Source organism: Clinocottus analis, unplaced genomic scaffold (genome assembly GCF_023055335.1).
Source record: "Clinocottus analis isolate CAN_PGR_092001 unplaced genomic scaffold, fCliAna1.0.p SCAF_12, whole genome shotgun sequence".
In the NCBI taxonomy this organism is placed as follows: Eukaryota; Metazoa; Chordata; class Actinopteri; order Perciformes; family Cottidae; genus Clinocottus; species Clinocottus analis.
Genome location: NW_027175843.1, coordinates 16,787,071 through 16,802,307, shown reverse-complemented (window position 1 = coordinate 16,802,307; position 15,237 = coordinate 16,787,071). Strand labels below are relative to the sequence as shown.

At 43.3% G+C, this 15,237-nt stretch overlaps 1 protein-coding gene across 4 annotated transcripts in view; it reads left to right on the top strand.

Moving 5' to 3' along the window:
• The first annotated feature begins 2,095 nt into the window (after positions 1–2,095).
• The window catches only part of LOC137782638 (fibronectin-like), a 28,958-nt gene continuing 15,816 nt past the window's right edge, over positions 2,096–15,237 (top strand). Inside the window, exons 1-12 of one of the 4 annotated variants that reach the window (XM_068572097.1) lie at positions 2,096–2,319; positions 3,343–3,468; positions 3,588–3,725; positions 4,049–4,180; positions 4,391–4,528; positions 5,249–5,407; positions 6,353–6,550; positions 6,756–6,938; positions 7,786–7,962; positions 11,313–11,468; positions 11,828–11,956; positions 12,191–12,334. In XM_068572097.1, the coding sequence (XP_068428198.1) occupies positions 2,187–2,319; positions 3,343–3,468; positions 3,588–3,725; positions 4,049–4,180; positions 4,391–4,528; positions 5,249–5,407; positions 6,353–6,550; positions 6,756–6,938; positions 7,786–7,962; positions 11,313–11,468; positions 11,828–11,956; positions 12,191–12,334 (1,813 nt within the window). In that variant the 5' untranslated portion in view covers positions 2,096–2,186. Of the gene's footprint in view, positions 2,320–3,129; positions 3,173–3,342; positions 3,469–3,587; positions 3,726–4,048; positions 4,181–4,390; positions 4,529–5,248; positions 5,408–6,352; positions 6,551–6,755; positions 6,939–7,121; positions 7,147–7,785; positions 7,963–11,312; positions 11,469–11,827; positions 11,957–12,190; positions 12,335–15,237 lie in introns of those variants that run through there. The other 3 variants (XM_068572100.1, XM_068572099.1, XM_068572101.1) reach the window with 3 other exon arrangements.

Here is a 15,237-nt window from a genome sequence, read left to right as displayed (position 1 = left end):
TCACAGCCACAGTGCGGAACAAATGCTCAATAAAAGACATTGTTAACACACATTTCAGAGGAGAGCCAAATGATGCCAACACCAAATCTCTAACACCTCGAAAATGTGTCTCCACCCCGCAGATTTCCTGACACACATACGATAACCCACATGGCCTCAGCTACAGAGCCTGCGCTCCCTTTTCACCACGGCTTGATTTGCCAGCTGACGCGACGATTTATCTGCCGTGACATAGGAGCTGGTGCCGCGGCGCAGGAGATATGGACACTAAGTGAGCCGTTTTCCATTTCTCATACATCACGCCTCAATGACGATATAGCGGGGTCACAAGATGTTGTTTTCAGTTTTGTTTGACTTTACTGAAATGTCTGCATCATCATTACATGGGACATGCATTTTAAAACTTGGCAGACACAGCCATTAATTCCATGATGGACTCAAAGTAGTCACAAAACAACTGTTTCTGTTGTTGAAGAGACATTCAGGGACTCAGTATGCATGACTGGTTCAACCTCAAAATGTTCTAGAAGTGACTAAAGACGTCGCAGGAGGTTTACACTCATCGAGAGGGGAAACCAATGAGTGACTCGGCAAAACAGCAACATTACTGTAGGTTTCCATTAAAAAAAAAGTAGTCACTTTGATTCATGTACAACAGAAAATGCAATCAATATGGAGCAAAAGGGACAAGGGGACAGTGCCACAGACACTCTTACTAGTCCAAATGTGAACAAAACTAAACAAAAACAACTGACCTAAAATGGGATTTTCTAAAAATGTGTAAACTTTGAAAGGCTTTTTCCATAAGAATCAAAAATCCATCAAAATAAAAAAAAAAGCTGGGGACAGATGAATAGCACTTCTCTTGCTTCAAATGGTGTTGAAGACTTAAAACAGCCAATGATCACGACTCTAGCATGCAGAGGAAAAGAATCCACTGATTACAACGGATAAGAAAGCACAGAGAGTGAAAGGAGAGGAGCAAGAGTGAAAAAGAAAATTGATCTTTTAACTCGCACATTAAAGTTAGCTTGCATCCCAGACGACTGGACATATAAACAATTTCCAGACATTGAAACTTTCGGCTACTTGAGACTTTCCAGACGCTGACGCCATTGCCCTAATTCCTGCAGATCAGTACCAGGACTGTGTAAAACCTATAGGCCAATATACTGCATAGCATCAGCGTCCTGTGTCAAGGTTGTGCTGCTCAAATAATGTGAACCAGCAATAAGTCAACGCTCCATGACAATATCACACAACAGTAAAGCACAGACCCCGAGAGCTTTGATGGTGGATATGAAATTGTGCAAAAGGGTTTCTTTTCTTTTACATCTGTCACAATGAATTGCCATGTATAGAACAGCGGTGTGGTAAATGGGTATTCTTGCAGCTGGAAACATGAAACTTCTGCCTTGAAAAAACAAGTCCCCTTTCTGGCTCTACTAAATACATGGTTTCAAGCACAAAACTATCCCGAAATGTATTTAAATCAACTTTCAAACACAGATAGGACTCTTCAGACACAATTTGGGCAGATGGCACAGCTCTAAAGCAACAATAAAATTAGGCCTAGATGATATTTAAGTTGTCCTTGGATGAATTATTAGAGCAGGGTGTCAGCCATGTGGCCAACAGGGTTCTTAACTCCAAACCTTTACAGCTCGTGGTTCTGGAGTCAGGGCCCTAAATCTTTAACTGGGTCATGACGATCTGCTTATGGGGCACTGCCTCTGTACCATGATATCAAACACACTTTAACGTTTGTTTACTTCAGTGTTGCGGGTCGCATGGAGACAATTTGAAATGATCTTTCTGTCTTGTCTCATAGGATGAAAAAAAAACAAAAAAAAAACAGTAACACGAAACTCGTAACCATCTTTGTTCCGTAAAAGTTGGTCTGCCCTCTTCGTCTACGTGCTGCGTGGGTAGTCGGTCCCTTTGTTGGACCTCCCTCCTCCGGCTGAAAATAAGCCATGCCCAGATAAATCACTCCCACAGACTGGTAACCTGCACACTGTGGCCGCAGCCTGGAGAGGAGCGGACTGATCCGGGAGGTTGAAGCGCGCGGCAGAAAATAAGCGTTGCAGGGGAACCGACTTGTCTCTCCGGTGAACTAAGCGTTTGCACGAGGAGCACCTGTACCCACGTTCTGCAACAGCCGGGTGGCTCGCATTACACACAGCATGTCCGGCAGCAGCATCGCCAGGGTGCTGGTTGCGCTCTGCATCGGGAGCGCGGTGAACTGCATGCCCAAAGGGACGCACAAGAGTCGGCGACAGGCGCAGCAGCAGCATCAGAGCTCCTCGGTCTCTCAGGGTAAGTGTTAACCCAAAGTTATTATTCACTGGAGGGATTTCACGTTGCAGTAAATGGCCTCCTAACTAGCCCCCCCCCCCACCCCCTCCCTCAGAGGTCACTTGACAGACTTAATGGTCAATAATTGAATTACTGTTAATTGTGATCATGTGTTTGGTATTTTTAGTTGTGGGGACAGAGAGCAACATGCATTTGACGCATCTTTTCAGGTCGTGTGCCTGTACTGTGATGTCTGAACAACGAGCAGTTAAAACCGTAGACTAGACAATGTATTGTGTAAACTCCACAAAATGCACAATCAGTCTAATGTGATCCTCTGATCTTCATTGGAATAATTGGATTAACTTAACAACAACAACAAAATGCGTTTCTGATCCCCTAAACTTTATCTGTGTGAGAATGCTAATGACTGAAGCTTCTGAGAGAAAAACAAAGAGGCCCAAGTAAAACAACTCTTAGCTTGAATTGTAAAGTTAGGGGGGAAAAGATGCTGTTGACATGTAAAGTCATGAGACGTGAACAAAGGAGATGTCTGGTGGGGGAGAGAAGCAGTGAAGGTGGACATAATTCCCCACTCTGCAACTGATTTATTACTCAGCCCTGGAGGCCTTTTTGAAGTCGAGTTAACACATCCAGGGTCAATTTCACAGGCATGGGTGGAGTCTTGCCCTGCAGTTAAATGTTTATTCCAATGTGGGGTTTGCTTATGTTGCTATATTTAAAAAAAAACAACAACATGTTTCTTTTATCCAATTATACGGCTCCACATGTGGTGTTGTTATGGTCAGGGCTGTACCATTTTTCCAGTGGCTTCATTTTGTCGTTCCACATTGAAAAAGGACTTGCTGAGCAGGTACAGTGTTTTGGGGGGTGTTTTCTCTGTCCCTCACATTTTCCCTACACACTGTGTTTTCCCTTTAGAGCAAAGGGAGGCGGCGTGTTTCATTTGACCTCCTGCTGCCTGATTCTAGCTTGAACTAAAGTCTCATTAGCTCTCTTTTTTTATTCTTCTTCTCCTGTCAGATGGTTGTATAGAGAATGGTCAGCTCTATGGCATTAACGACCAGTGGGAACGCCCGTATTTGGGCAGCACACTGGTCTGTACCTGCTATGGAGTCGCTGGCATCAAGTGTAAAAGCAAACCTGAAGGTTAGTTTGTGTTTGTGAGTTGTTTTTTTTCCTCAATTTGTGTCCCAAGAACAAAATCCTACATCAGCCCATCTTCATTTCACTTTAAACGCATTGTTTTTCCATTGTTTCCCTTGCAGCAGAGGAAAAGTGCTATGATAAGATCAACCAGCAGTCTTACACTGTGGGAGAAACCTATGAGAGACCCAAGGAGGGCATGATTTGGGACTGTACCTGCATCGGATCAGGGAGGGGCAAGATCAGCTGCACCATCGGCAGTAAGTTTATGTTTTCTATGAGTGCCAGCTCTACAAGGAGCTGCCCCGCTGCCATTAACTGTTCTTACCCCAGACCACACATCCAAGCTCATGTGTTTCTGTGTATATCCTGGCCTGCCAGTCCAATGGCAGTAAACTGGTTAATTTCCATATTCTCCTCAGCTGATCAGCAACTGGTGCTGTACAGCTGTTTCCAGTTAGCCGTGTGGTTGGATAATGGGAGTGTGTGTGTGTGTGTGTTTCTTTTGCTTTCTTTCTGTGCAAACACTCACATGCCCATTGACCTCAGTCTAAATTCATCCCTTTGACTTCTGTCTACCCAGACCGCTGTCATGAGGGTGGGGCTTCATATAAGATTGGTGACACCTGGAAGAGACCCCACGAAACAGGAGGCTACATGTTGGAGTGTGTCTGTCTGGGTAACGGCAAGGGAGAGTGGACCTGCAAGCCTGTCGGTGAGTCATTCAGGCAGCCACTGACTAACAGACGACTGGATTTACCTGCTGGGAAAGATGTCTGATTTTAGTTTGCCAGGAATTTGAGAGGATGGATTACATTATTCATGAATCATTGTCTTGTGTTTGAGTGAGTAAGTAAGTATTGAGTATGTGGTAGAAAAAGTTTTTTAATTGATTAAGCGGCTCACAAGTTTCTGTCTCCCGCAGCTGAGCGATGCTATGACAACTCAGAGGGCACATCCTTTGTTGTCGGGGAGACGTGGGAGAAGCCGTACCAGGGATGGATGGTGGTGGACTGCACCTGTCTGGGAGAGGGAAGTGGACGCATCACATGCACTTCCAGAAGTAAGAAACATTGCATTTCCCTTTTTTTTCATTTTTTAATTGCCACCTACACAATATTTGTTCATTCCCTTTTTCCTGCCATTGGATGGAATCTGCATGGGACCGAGCAGCATCAAAACACAGCAAAACAATCTCCCATCTATACAAATGCACCTCTACTTGTTCAAAACGGTTAAGAAAAACTGCATCATTAAGATCCACACACAGGCAGAAAAAGTAATTACATGCTGCGTTCAGCTTAATCCTAATGGAACGCCACACAGATCTACTCTGTGGCCGTACTGGCAGAGATGAAGGCAAACAACAAAACTTGCCATTTGTTGGAAGATTTTAACAAGCTGTGGAGGAAATGTTTCCCAGTAGTTTTTCCAATTAAACCCATTACTTGCTTCCTTAATGATGCTGGCTGATGTAACAGAGGAGAACGACTGTTATTCCCTGTTAGCTTGTTGTCACAGGCAAGACTTCAGGGTGGCCTTAGATGTTTTTGTATTGGAGGTTATCAATAGATTGTTATGCACAGTCTCAAGGGACAAACATGGAAACAGCTGGTGGCCAGGAGGAATGACTCTCCACTTGACCGCTGCAGACTGTATAACAGTCACTCTTCACATTAACATAAGGGCTGCTCCTTGTTTCCCACCAAAATGGAACACAATGCGGTCTTCCAGTTTCCATCTATTTTTTTAATGAATCCCGCTCGTTCACTTCTCTTCTAAGATCGCTGTAACGACCAGGATACTCTGACCTCCCACCGTATTGGAGATACCTGGACCAAGACAGACGCCCAAGGCCACTCGCTCCAGTGTCTGTGCACCGGGAACGGCCGAGGGGAGTGGAAGTGTGAGCGACATGCCTCACTTCATACCACAGGCCTGGGTGAGAACTAAATGATAATATGCCTGTCCCTTTCTCTTTTTTTTTCTCCCTCCCTGCTGTGTGTGTGAAGAGAAGAATGTATACGAGAGACATATGCTGTGAGAAGGGAGAGATAAGAAGTGCCAAGTGTTGAAGTGAGAAAGACGTGTCTTTTAACTCATGACCATGACCTCATGAGAACGAGAGACGGCGAACAGGGAAATGCGAAGAGGGAGAAATGGAACGTGGGGAAACTTGGTTAGAGAAATGTGCTTGAAGGGGTTTTGAAGTGATTATTGGGTGTGAGACAAGAACATATGTGTGTCGTGACTCTACGCCCGTAAACTCCTATGAAGCTTCCCTGTAGCTAACGCTAGGGGTGGGAATCACCAGAGATCCTACGATACGATATCGCCACGATACTTAAGTCCCAATACGATATTATCACGATACTGTGATATATTGAGTATTGTGATATATTGCGACCGCAAATTGTCCCCAAAGGAAACTTTGTCGACAAAAAATACATTTATTGTATTATTCTAGGACCAAAATGTTTAGAATTGATTCAACAAAAGATCAATACTTGGCTTCCGTATATTGATACAATATCGGCACGCAAAATATCGTGATACTATGCTGTATCGATTTTTTTTTTTCCCCCACCCCTCGCTAACGCGGTACAGTTTTCTTTCAGTTGAAAATAAACCCATACTTTTATTTCATGTTGCATGTTACAGTTCAACACACCAAGCACAGTATATATGTTGTCTCACTTGAAGTCCTGCATAGGCCCTCACTCCAGTGATGGTTGCATCTTCAAAGATGTTTATTCTTCTGTTTAAATAAAGTAAATTTCTTGTGTTTTAGCTGCATCATCACTTAATAGGTGAACTTTTAATTTGTGACTTTTTTTTTTTTTAAATGTGATATCGCCTCTGACCTTGATCCAACGTTTCTTTCCAGGCACTGGCTCTCGTGTGATCACTAACATCCAGCCTGCGGTCTACCATCCCGCCACTGTTCCTGAGCTCACCCAGGAGGGTCCCTGTCGGACGGACGCAGGACTTTCGTACTTTATCGGCCAGCGCTGGATGAAGAACCAGGGAACCAAGCAGTTGATCTGTACCTGTCTTAGCAATGGCGTCAGCTGTGAACAGTGGGGTGAGAGATATACAAAGCATTCACCAATAATCAACATCATTTTATAATAATGTTGTCAACTGGAAAACAACAAGCTCGCTGTGAAGTTGTACGATTAATGACTTGAATCAACCTCCAACTGCGACGATGCACTCTATGTCACACCTCTATGTTGTCCTATGTTTAGTCATTACTGTATCCGTGTGCGTTTCCTGTCTTTATACAGATGGACCAGCTCCAGTGTACGGTGGCAACTCCGGTGGTCAGCCCTGTGTGTTTCCCTTTCTCTACAAGGGGAAGACCTACCACTCCTGTATCTCTGAAGGACGCAGTGACGGACAGCTTTGGTGTTCCACCTCCTCTGACTTTGAGACGGACCAGAAATACTCTTTCTGTACAGAGAGGAATGGTGAGCAGATGTGTTAAGCGTTATTATAGACGGCACATGTGTAGGAATTCTGAAGTGAAATTGGTGGTGAGCAAGGGATGATTAATTGTTTTTTATTTCACAGCCATGAATCGGAAGAGTGCCTGAAAATGTATACTGTTCGAGTAAATTTGCGCAGTAAAGTACCGGTGTACTGATATTACTTTGGCATTTGAAGATGGAGACTGAAGTGCGTGTTTTTGCTGTCCAGAAAAGTATTCAGTTTATCCCTTTAGATACCTAACGCTAGCTAGCATCTAGCATGGGTAAGCTGCTAGCCATGTGTGGTAATTTTAGTTGTGTGTCAATACAAGTTTAAAAAAAGGAGATTCAAATACTGCCCACTGCTGTCCAGAAGTCTTTTATACACATGAAACCACTGTTTCAGATAAAACAAGACCTGGTATCTTCACTGCTGTGAACTAGCTTGTCCTGTCAGTCTGTGCAGCTAACATGTTCTGACACAAGTTAAGCTAACATAAGTGCTCAAGGTTTTAACATTATTGTTACATTGTCCCTGAGTTATATGTTGTCAAAAGAATGACACAATTTTTTTTAAAAATTTACTCTGCAAAGTACAGTATATGACTACTGTTATATCAATGTGAGCTAAATTAGACAATAGAAAAACAAGCTAATTTACCGACTCGTCTGGCTGACGAGTTTTTAAAAGAGAACCTTAGCAGCGCCTCAACAAGCACCTGCTTCTTCTCTGAAGTGTGTGATTGTGCTTGGTGGTATGCATAAATCAAGAATTGTATTGGGAGGGTTGAACGTTGATAATTATATTGGGATACCAATTTTTATGGCTGTGTTTTTCTTCTAACAGTAATTATGGCGACACGAGGCGGTAATTCGAATGGGGCTCTGTGCCAGTTCCCCTACCTCTATAACGGCCGAAACTACACCGACTGTACAGCAGACGGGCGTAGAGATGGCATGAAGTGGTGCGGCACCACAATGGACTATGATGGAGAACAGCGCTTTGGATTCTGTCCTATGGCTGGTAAGTCAGCAAAAATATTTGGTATTGCCCAATATCTCAAATGCAGTATGCCAAAAATATCAGGATGTCCTACTGCATCAGTGGCAGTTTGCAGCATGCAAGCTAGCATGCTTTTCCGGCTATTCTGGCCCACAATCCACAAGTAGTAGGACCCAATCGTATGCATACAGTATGCAACAGATCCATACTGTGTAAGGGCAGGTGCAGGATGTACTTAAAGTAAAAAGAAAGGGTATAGGAATTGGTAATAGAGTCCAAATGTTAGTGCTGGAGGTAGTGGTTTTGTTTGAATTTGTGAAAGCACATGTAGACCACACTATTATAGATGGTGTTTTCAAAGGAAACTAAGCAAAAGACCTTTTTAAACTCTTTTACACACACATTAGTTTCCAAAGTATTTGTTTGCAAGCCAGAAGTGTTTTCTCGCCGTAGGGGCCGCTAATGTGATTAGCACAGCTAAAATGTGTCTCCGCCCAGTCTGAATCAGCGCAAAGCCTTTTGTTTTGAGACTATTCGTTAGCAACGAAAAGATGGTTAGACATTATTTAATTTACATAAAAGCCATTATCAGATTGATGTTAAAGGAGTCGGTGCTGATGACGCAGACATCTAATTTACAGTCCTTACACCATTTTTATTCATAGTGTAGCCAAATTCACATTGAAGTCACTGCCTTGTGAGAAATGTGTTGTTGTGTTGTTTAGGTGTCAATTAGGTCTGTGTGGGTAACAAAAGAGGCTGAAACACTAGGGGGTAATTTACACAGCACTAATGTCTGTGAAGGAGTAATGATATGGTAATGATGACACCAACATGCCATTCAACAAAGACATACTGAAAAGGGATCTGATTAAGATGCTTGCTAGTCTAATTTAAAAAACAAAACAAACAAACAACAACAGCACACAGTCATGTTGAGTACTGCCAAAAGCTAGTTGATACAAACACAGCTCCGTAGTCACAACAAATGTGATTCTTTGGTATTGCCGTGAATGCCCAGGATCCAGGCCAGCTAACATAATTGTAGACGGACACTGATGTTTATTTCAGGCATTGCTTGAATGTAGTGTGTACATGAATTAAGTGGAGACAGATGTAAAACAGTATCCATAAATGGGGAGAAAGATTAGCTCTGATTTAAACCAAACATCCTTCGTACAGCTGTCTACATCAAAATGGACAGTCTGTAAAATGTGGAGAGGACACAGGTGGAAACATCTACAAGACTGATCTGAGACCAAGAAGTCCTTCAAATTCTATGGAGCACTGGATTTATCTAATCTCTTATTGTGTGTAGTTTTATCCAACGTGGCAAGACAGATGGCCGATCGTTTTAAGAAGTTCAACTCGCTCAACTCTGCTCTGAAGTCAAAGGATTCGGTTGTGTGCGGAGGTTTAGAGTTAACACGTGTGCATGTGGACAGCCTGTAGAATAGTAACCCTTGTTTTAAGTTGTACTTAACATATTGCAAGTGATGGGATGATGGATTGAGCTGATTTCTTTGTTTTTTTTTTCCAAAGCTATAATTTTCTCCAGAATTCCTTTTATATGTCTACTTCAAACCAGGGACCCACCTTTGGACCGACACCCTGTTGTTAACAACACCCAGTCGAGGTTTAAAGAGGAGAAAAAAAGAGCTGCGTTCGTGCCCTTTAGCCAGTGTCGGAGCAGGTTGTCTGTGTTAAACTCAGTTCAGCAATCAAAGCAGCAGGGGGGCTTTGATATTGGCATTAATGACTTCACAGGGATTGTCAAAACAAACACGGCACTTGAGATGTTAATGCCGGTGTTTAAAGAACAGTAATGGTCGGGAGCCCCTTCTGCTCCACCTGTGGCAGTCCTCCGGGAAGATTCTGGATAGCCTAATCTGTGTCTGTCATTTGCTCTTAGGATGGTCGGGTCTCGGTCTCCACCGCCATTATGCAAACTGCACACTCTACCTCAATAGCAATTAAAACATAATTATTAGGATCAGTCCCTCTTCAACAAGATCACCAGAGCTTTGGTTTTTCCTCTGCGTCCTAACATACCATCAAGCAGTGATCTGCTTTGCCTGAAGGAAATTGGCGCTATGTTTTAAATGGAGTCATTAAAAGAGTAGTTAATTTACCATGAGAAAATATAGACTGGTTTTCAAGAGACAATTAAGTTGATGCCAGATTGAAGCAGTTCCGTGCTTGGAGATTGTAAAAAAGCACTAGGTCACCCTTCAGCAAATAGTTGGGGTGAAAATGCATCCAGACAGTGTCTCCAATCATTTTAAGCACAAAGCCGTACTGATGGCACTGTACAGCGATTTAAAGAGGAAATTTACAACGTAATAAATGTACAATTGCAATAAAATAACCTTCCAACTTTGTTCAGCAGCCGTTACTCAGATCATTCAAATGGGTACTTGACTATTCCCTACCATGTCCAAAAAAAATCTCCAGCCCCTGCATTCTGCCCCAAGCCAAAGCCTTGGTCAATAGCCACCAAACCAAGTCCAAATGATCTTTAGTCCAAAGAACCAGATGGGCTGGCTCTGGCCCAGATTCTTCCTGCCTTTTAGAAAGGTTCGGGCTGTGCTCCAAGACACCAGATCTGCTCTTTATCTCGCCCTCCGCCTCCCTCCTCTGTGGAACCGTTATGTACGTGGGCATGCATGCTTATCAGCCTCGTTTGCTCCTCTAACCCCTGCAGACCCTCCTCTGAAGCAGCCGTGTAGTCTGCAACTGAGTCGTGTGTTTTAACAATACATGCAATTTTGCCACCATTTTAAACTCTAGGGTGTCCTTTTGAGCTCTGCTGCTGTTCTCCTTTTGTGTAATTTGGATACAGGTCAGCACTTGCTAAAAAGGTTAGAATTGGGTCCAACAGTCAAATGCCACACGCATGTTCTTACTGAAATCAGTTTTGTACCAGGCATAAAGTTTGAGCAGAAGTAGGTCTGTCGCACTTCCCGTAACCAACTTTCTACCTCCTCTCCTGAGTAAAGTACTCTCTCTTTTTAATTACGGGAGAACTTATGGTGAACACACACAGTCATTCATACGCACAAGAAAAAACACTTATTTTTTTCTATGGAGGTGTGTAAGTTCTATCCTCCACAGCCTTGTGCAGTAATTGTAGGGTAGACTCTCCAAAGGAAGATCATTCATCAGTGTGATGTTTGTGTGTGTTTTTATACTCTGTCGGCATGCTCTGCTTGCGTTGCTAACAAGGTGTGTGATGAGTCTGGGAGCATATCTGTGCATCTGATTAATTTGTGTGGTGTACTTTGGTTTGTGTTTCCAACTTAAATATAATTTTTATTATCTTCTATTTGCATACACTTTTGTAACTGTTTTTGTCTTTCTGTGTCTTCAAGACAATGAAGAAGTGTGTACGACCAGTGAAGGAGTGATGTACCGCATGGGAGAACAGTGGGACAAACGGCACGACATTCTGGCTCACATGATGCGATGTACCTGTGTCGGCAATGGCAGAGGAGAATGGAGTTGTGTTGCTTACTCCCAGCTTAAAGGTGTGTGTGTGTGTGTGTGTGCAACAGCTACAGGCAGAATAGGATATATAGTTGCTGACGTGGCAGTGTTTTGGTCCGTGTGTGGCATAATAAGTAGTGATATTAGAATACTCTGAGTGAAGAGGTGAAAGGTCACAGATGATATATTCACACACCCGCCAAAAGGTTAAAAGCACGGCTGCAAAGCTTGCACTTCATGGGACTTCAGCTGCATCACAGAGAACACACCTATACACACAAACACACACAGCGACTAGAAGAGCATCTGTGCCAAAGCAGGGAGGTGCTTAGAAAACAAGTTACATTTTGCAGTTTCTCCTCCATGCTAATGCTAATGCATATCTGCTTGTCCATTGCAGACCACTGTATTGTGGACGGTCTGAACTTCGAGGTGAACCAAACCTTCACCAAACAACACGAGGAGGGCTACACAATGAACTGCACCTGCTTCGGACAGGGGCGTGGTCGCTGGAAGTGTGACGCCATTGGTGAGTTTACCACGATACAGGTTTAATCTGTGTTCATTCGGTCTTAACTAACGTGCAAACATTAATCATATTTAACGCTCCACATCCAGTTTGAAATTAAAATTGCTCATTTCTTTGATAATTCTTGATATTTATATGTTTGCATCACACACAGATATGCACCATGTTCGTTTGCAGGGCTTGTTTAACTGTTGTTAATTGCATCACCTGGTTTTATAACTCTGCCCTTTTTAGATCAGTGCCAGGAGCCGGAGACGAGAGCTTTCTATAAGATTGGAGAGTCTTGGGATAAAGTCATCCAAGGAGTCATGTACAAGTGCTATTGCTATGGCAATGGCGTGGGAGAGCTCAGCTGCGAGCCCCAGCAGTCTTTCCCCGGTAAGATGTGAAGCACAATAAGACAATATTCATTTGTCACCGCTGAGAGATTTTTGCCCGTCTCTGGAACCTGTGCCTTTTGACGTATCTGGTTCCTAATTAGAGCCTAAAGTTTTATGTAAAGTCTCCACCCTGCTCAGAAAAATGAGTCCATAATCCTTATTGTATTGACTTGTGATGACAGAGGAGGTTCGCACACTGATGAGAAGACGTCATTTTATCCATCTGCCATCTGGCCTTCATCAGTGTTGCAGGAATTACTTCATATTGCAAAACCCTGAATATACATAGAGGACATTTTCTGTCTGTCTCTTTTCTTCACCTTTCAGAAAAAGAAAGAAAAAGTCTTAATATTGTCATTTTTGACTCCTGATCCTGTCTCAGTCCCTGGTACTATTTGATTACGTTCAGGGCGGTTTCACAGTTTTTTTTGCACCCCTCACCATCTAATTTGAGTGTCAGTGAGTTGTTGAGACTTTGGGTCTTTTTAAATAGTGCATGCAGGTCAATGCAGGCATGCAGGTCAATGCCTGCATGCCTGCATGCATGCTGGTATTGTTCAGGATAAAGAAAGGAGGGAAAGCTCACAGTAGCTGTGAAGCAGATATGCAATCCTCAGTAAAGATGTGTTCAGTGATGGTAATATGAGCGAGCAAATTACGTTCCATCTCCTGCAGGGAAATGTGTTTGTTTAAGTCACCTTGAAAATGAGGCCCTTGACTTTGATGTGAAACAGACAGCGATGGGAGGGGGTGTGATTTCCTTTTTAAGAGATACACCCCCTACTTTGAGCCTTTGTTCTTGCCAGCATGTGGTACATCCCCTGTGCTGTTGCCACAGCTGTACAAAACATCACAGTGCACGTGTGTGTACGTGTGTGTGTGTGTATACCCCCATACACACCGAGACATTTAAAGCCTGTTAAGCAACAGTTTTCAATTTTGTGGGTTAAACATTAAGTTATTGTTTAGCTTTTAGTATTCTGCCCAGTTTGTGATTACAACTAACCACGTTTTTCACCTTCTTGGATGGCAACCCCTGAATAAAACATGCAGCGTTGTTCCCATCCCTCTCGCACGTCCGCTGATTGTTAAAATAGTGATGCACTTGTACGGTGAGACGGGCTTTTTCGTTGTGTGGTCGCTATCGCATTTTAAAATGAGTGAGGCTGTGAAGCTAGTGGGGACAGAACTTGAGGTTTGACAAGTCTTGTGTAAAGGAACATTTGAACTACTACTTGTTTGCCCTGTGTGTGTGAGAAGCAGGTTGTCGGGAGATACAAAATGTAGGGCACTATTCCTCCATAAGTGGCTGTAATGGCAACCAGCTGTGAACTTGCTCTGTGCCTGCATTTCCGTGTGTGTGTGCGTGTGTGTGTGCGCCTAGGCACACAAACTACAGCATGCTAAGATTTAAGGGTAGCAAGAGGCAAATCCAGACTCCGGGTCAGTTGGCTTGGGGAAAACACCATAAAAGGTAAAAATGGAAAATCCCAGCGAAGGATCTTTTTAAAGGGTTTTCACAAGTCTCAGATTTAGCGCCACATTGATACGATCTTCTTAAAAAGAAAAGAGTTTGTTTTCTTTCCTACCCTCTGCGTTTATCTCCCCTCGCCTGGACGTGTAATGTAATCTTTAATCTTTCTGGCTATTTCTTATTGTTGAGATGACTCAACATCCCTTTGCTGTGGTCCTTATCGCCACCGTCACGTGCCTCTCGTCTGTATCAAGAACGAATGTTGTGTCTGTGTGTACAAAGTAGAGGGGGATGTCTGCATAGACGTGCCTGTACGTTACGCAGATGTGCGTGTGTGTGTGTGTGTGTGTGTGTGTGTGTGTGTGTGCGTGAGTACATGCAGTTTATCTACTGCAAGTGTGCATCCGTTTTCATTTGCGTCCCACATCTGATTCTACGTAACCCTTACCCTCGCCAGTGGCCTGTGGGTCTGTAATAGGCCGTAATTGGTCCCAGATTGTTTTTGAGGTTGGTGTATCTGCAAGCAACTTCTGGTTAACCGAGCCACTTGCTCAGAAACTTTGATTACAGGTCTGCTATTTGGAAAAGTGGTTAGAAGACCTCAGTTCTTTATAGAAGCTACCAGTTTCTATCAGCACAGCTTATGTCAGGGGTCTGCTTGCCACATGACTTCTGTTTACATTAAAGATGACTTGCTACCCTTTGTTCACTTCCGAAACCAGTAGAGTTATTTAGGAGTTTTTCTGATATCGTTTGTCTTTCCCAGCTAAGCTACTGTTAAGCCTGGACCGCTACCTTTTGCAACGCAGAACCAAACTTTAGTCAACGCGCTGTCAGGCGCACTAATGACACAATACACATGTTTAAGCTCATGTCAGCTACAAAACTCGCCACCGCAAGGTTTTCCAAGGAATCCACCAACAAACGTACATAGTCGGTATTTGTAACTTGTTAAATGTTGTTTGGCAGCGTGTCCCTAGACTCAAGGAGCTCAGTTAAACGGCAAAACCCACGTTTCTAGGACTGAAAGCAGCATATTCACGCAATAAAGACACCCAAAATATTCCAGGATTTTGTTCTCAAAAGTTGTATTTCTCAAGCTCCTTCAGTGCTCTAAACTACTTCGCAACGTGTCGTATACTCCGTTCTGTGATACTTCTGCAAGTGTTTTCTAAAATGTATGAAATGGGGAAAAGGTTAAAGAAGAGAAGAAATAGAGTCAAAGGCTTCTCCCCTCCAGCTGTTGAAATCTGGGCTGGAATCTCACGGGGCCGTGCTAGTTTTCCCTCACTCTTTGTGTTCTGTTCAGGAAAATCCTGCTGCACACTCACTCACGCTCCCTCACTGTTGAGGTGCGAGATGCAAAGTTGAATTGGAATATAATGACGAGTATCTTACCATGTCAGCTTCCCAAAGCGAAGATTTGA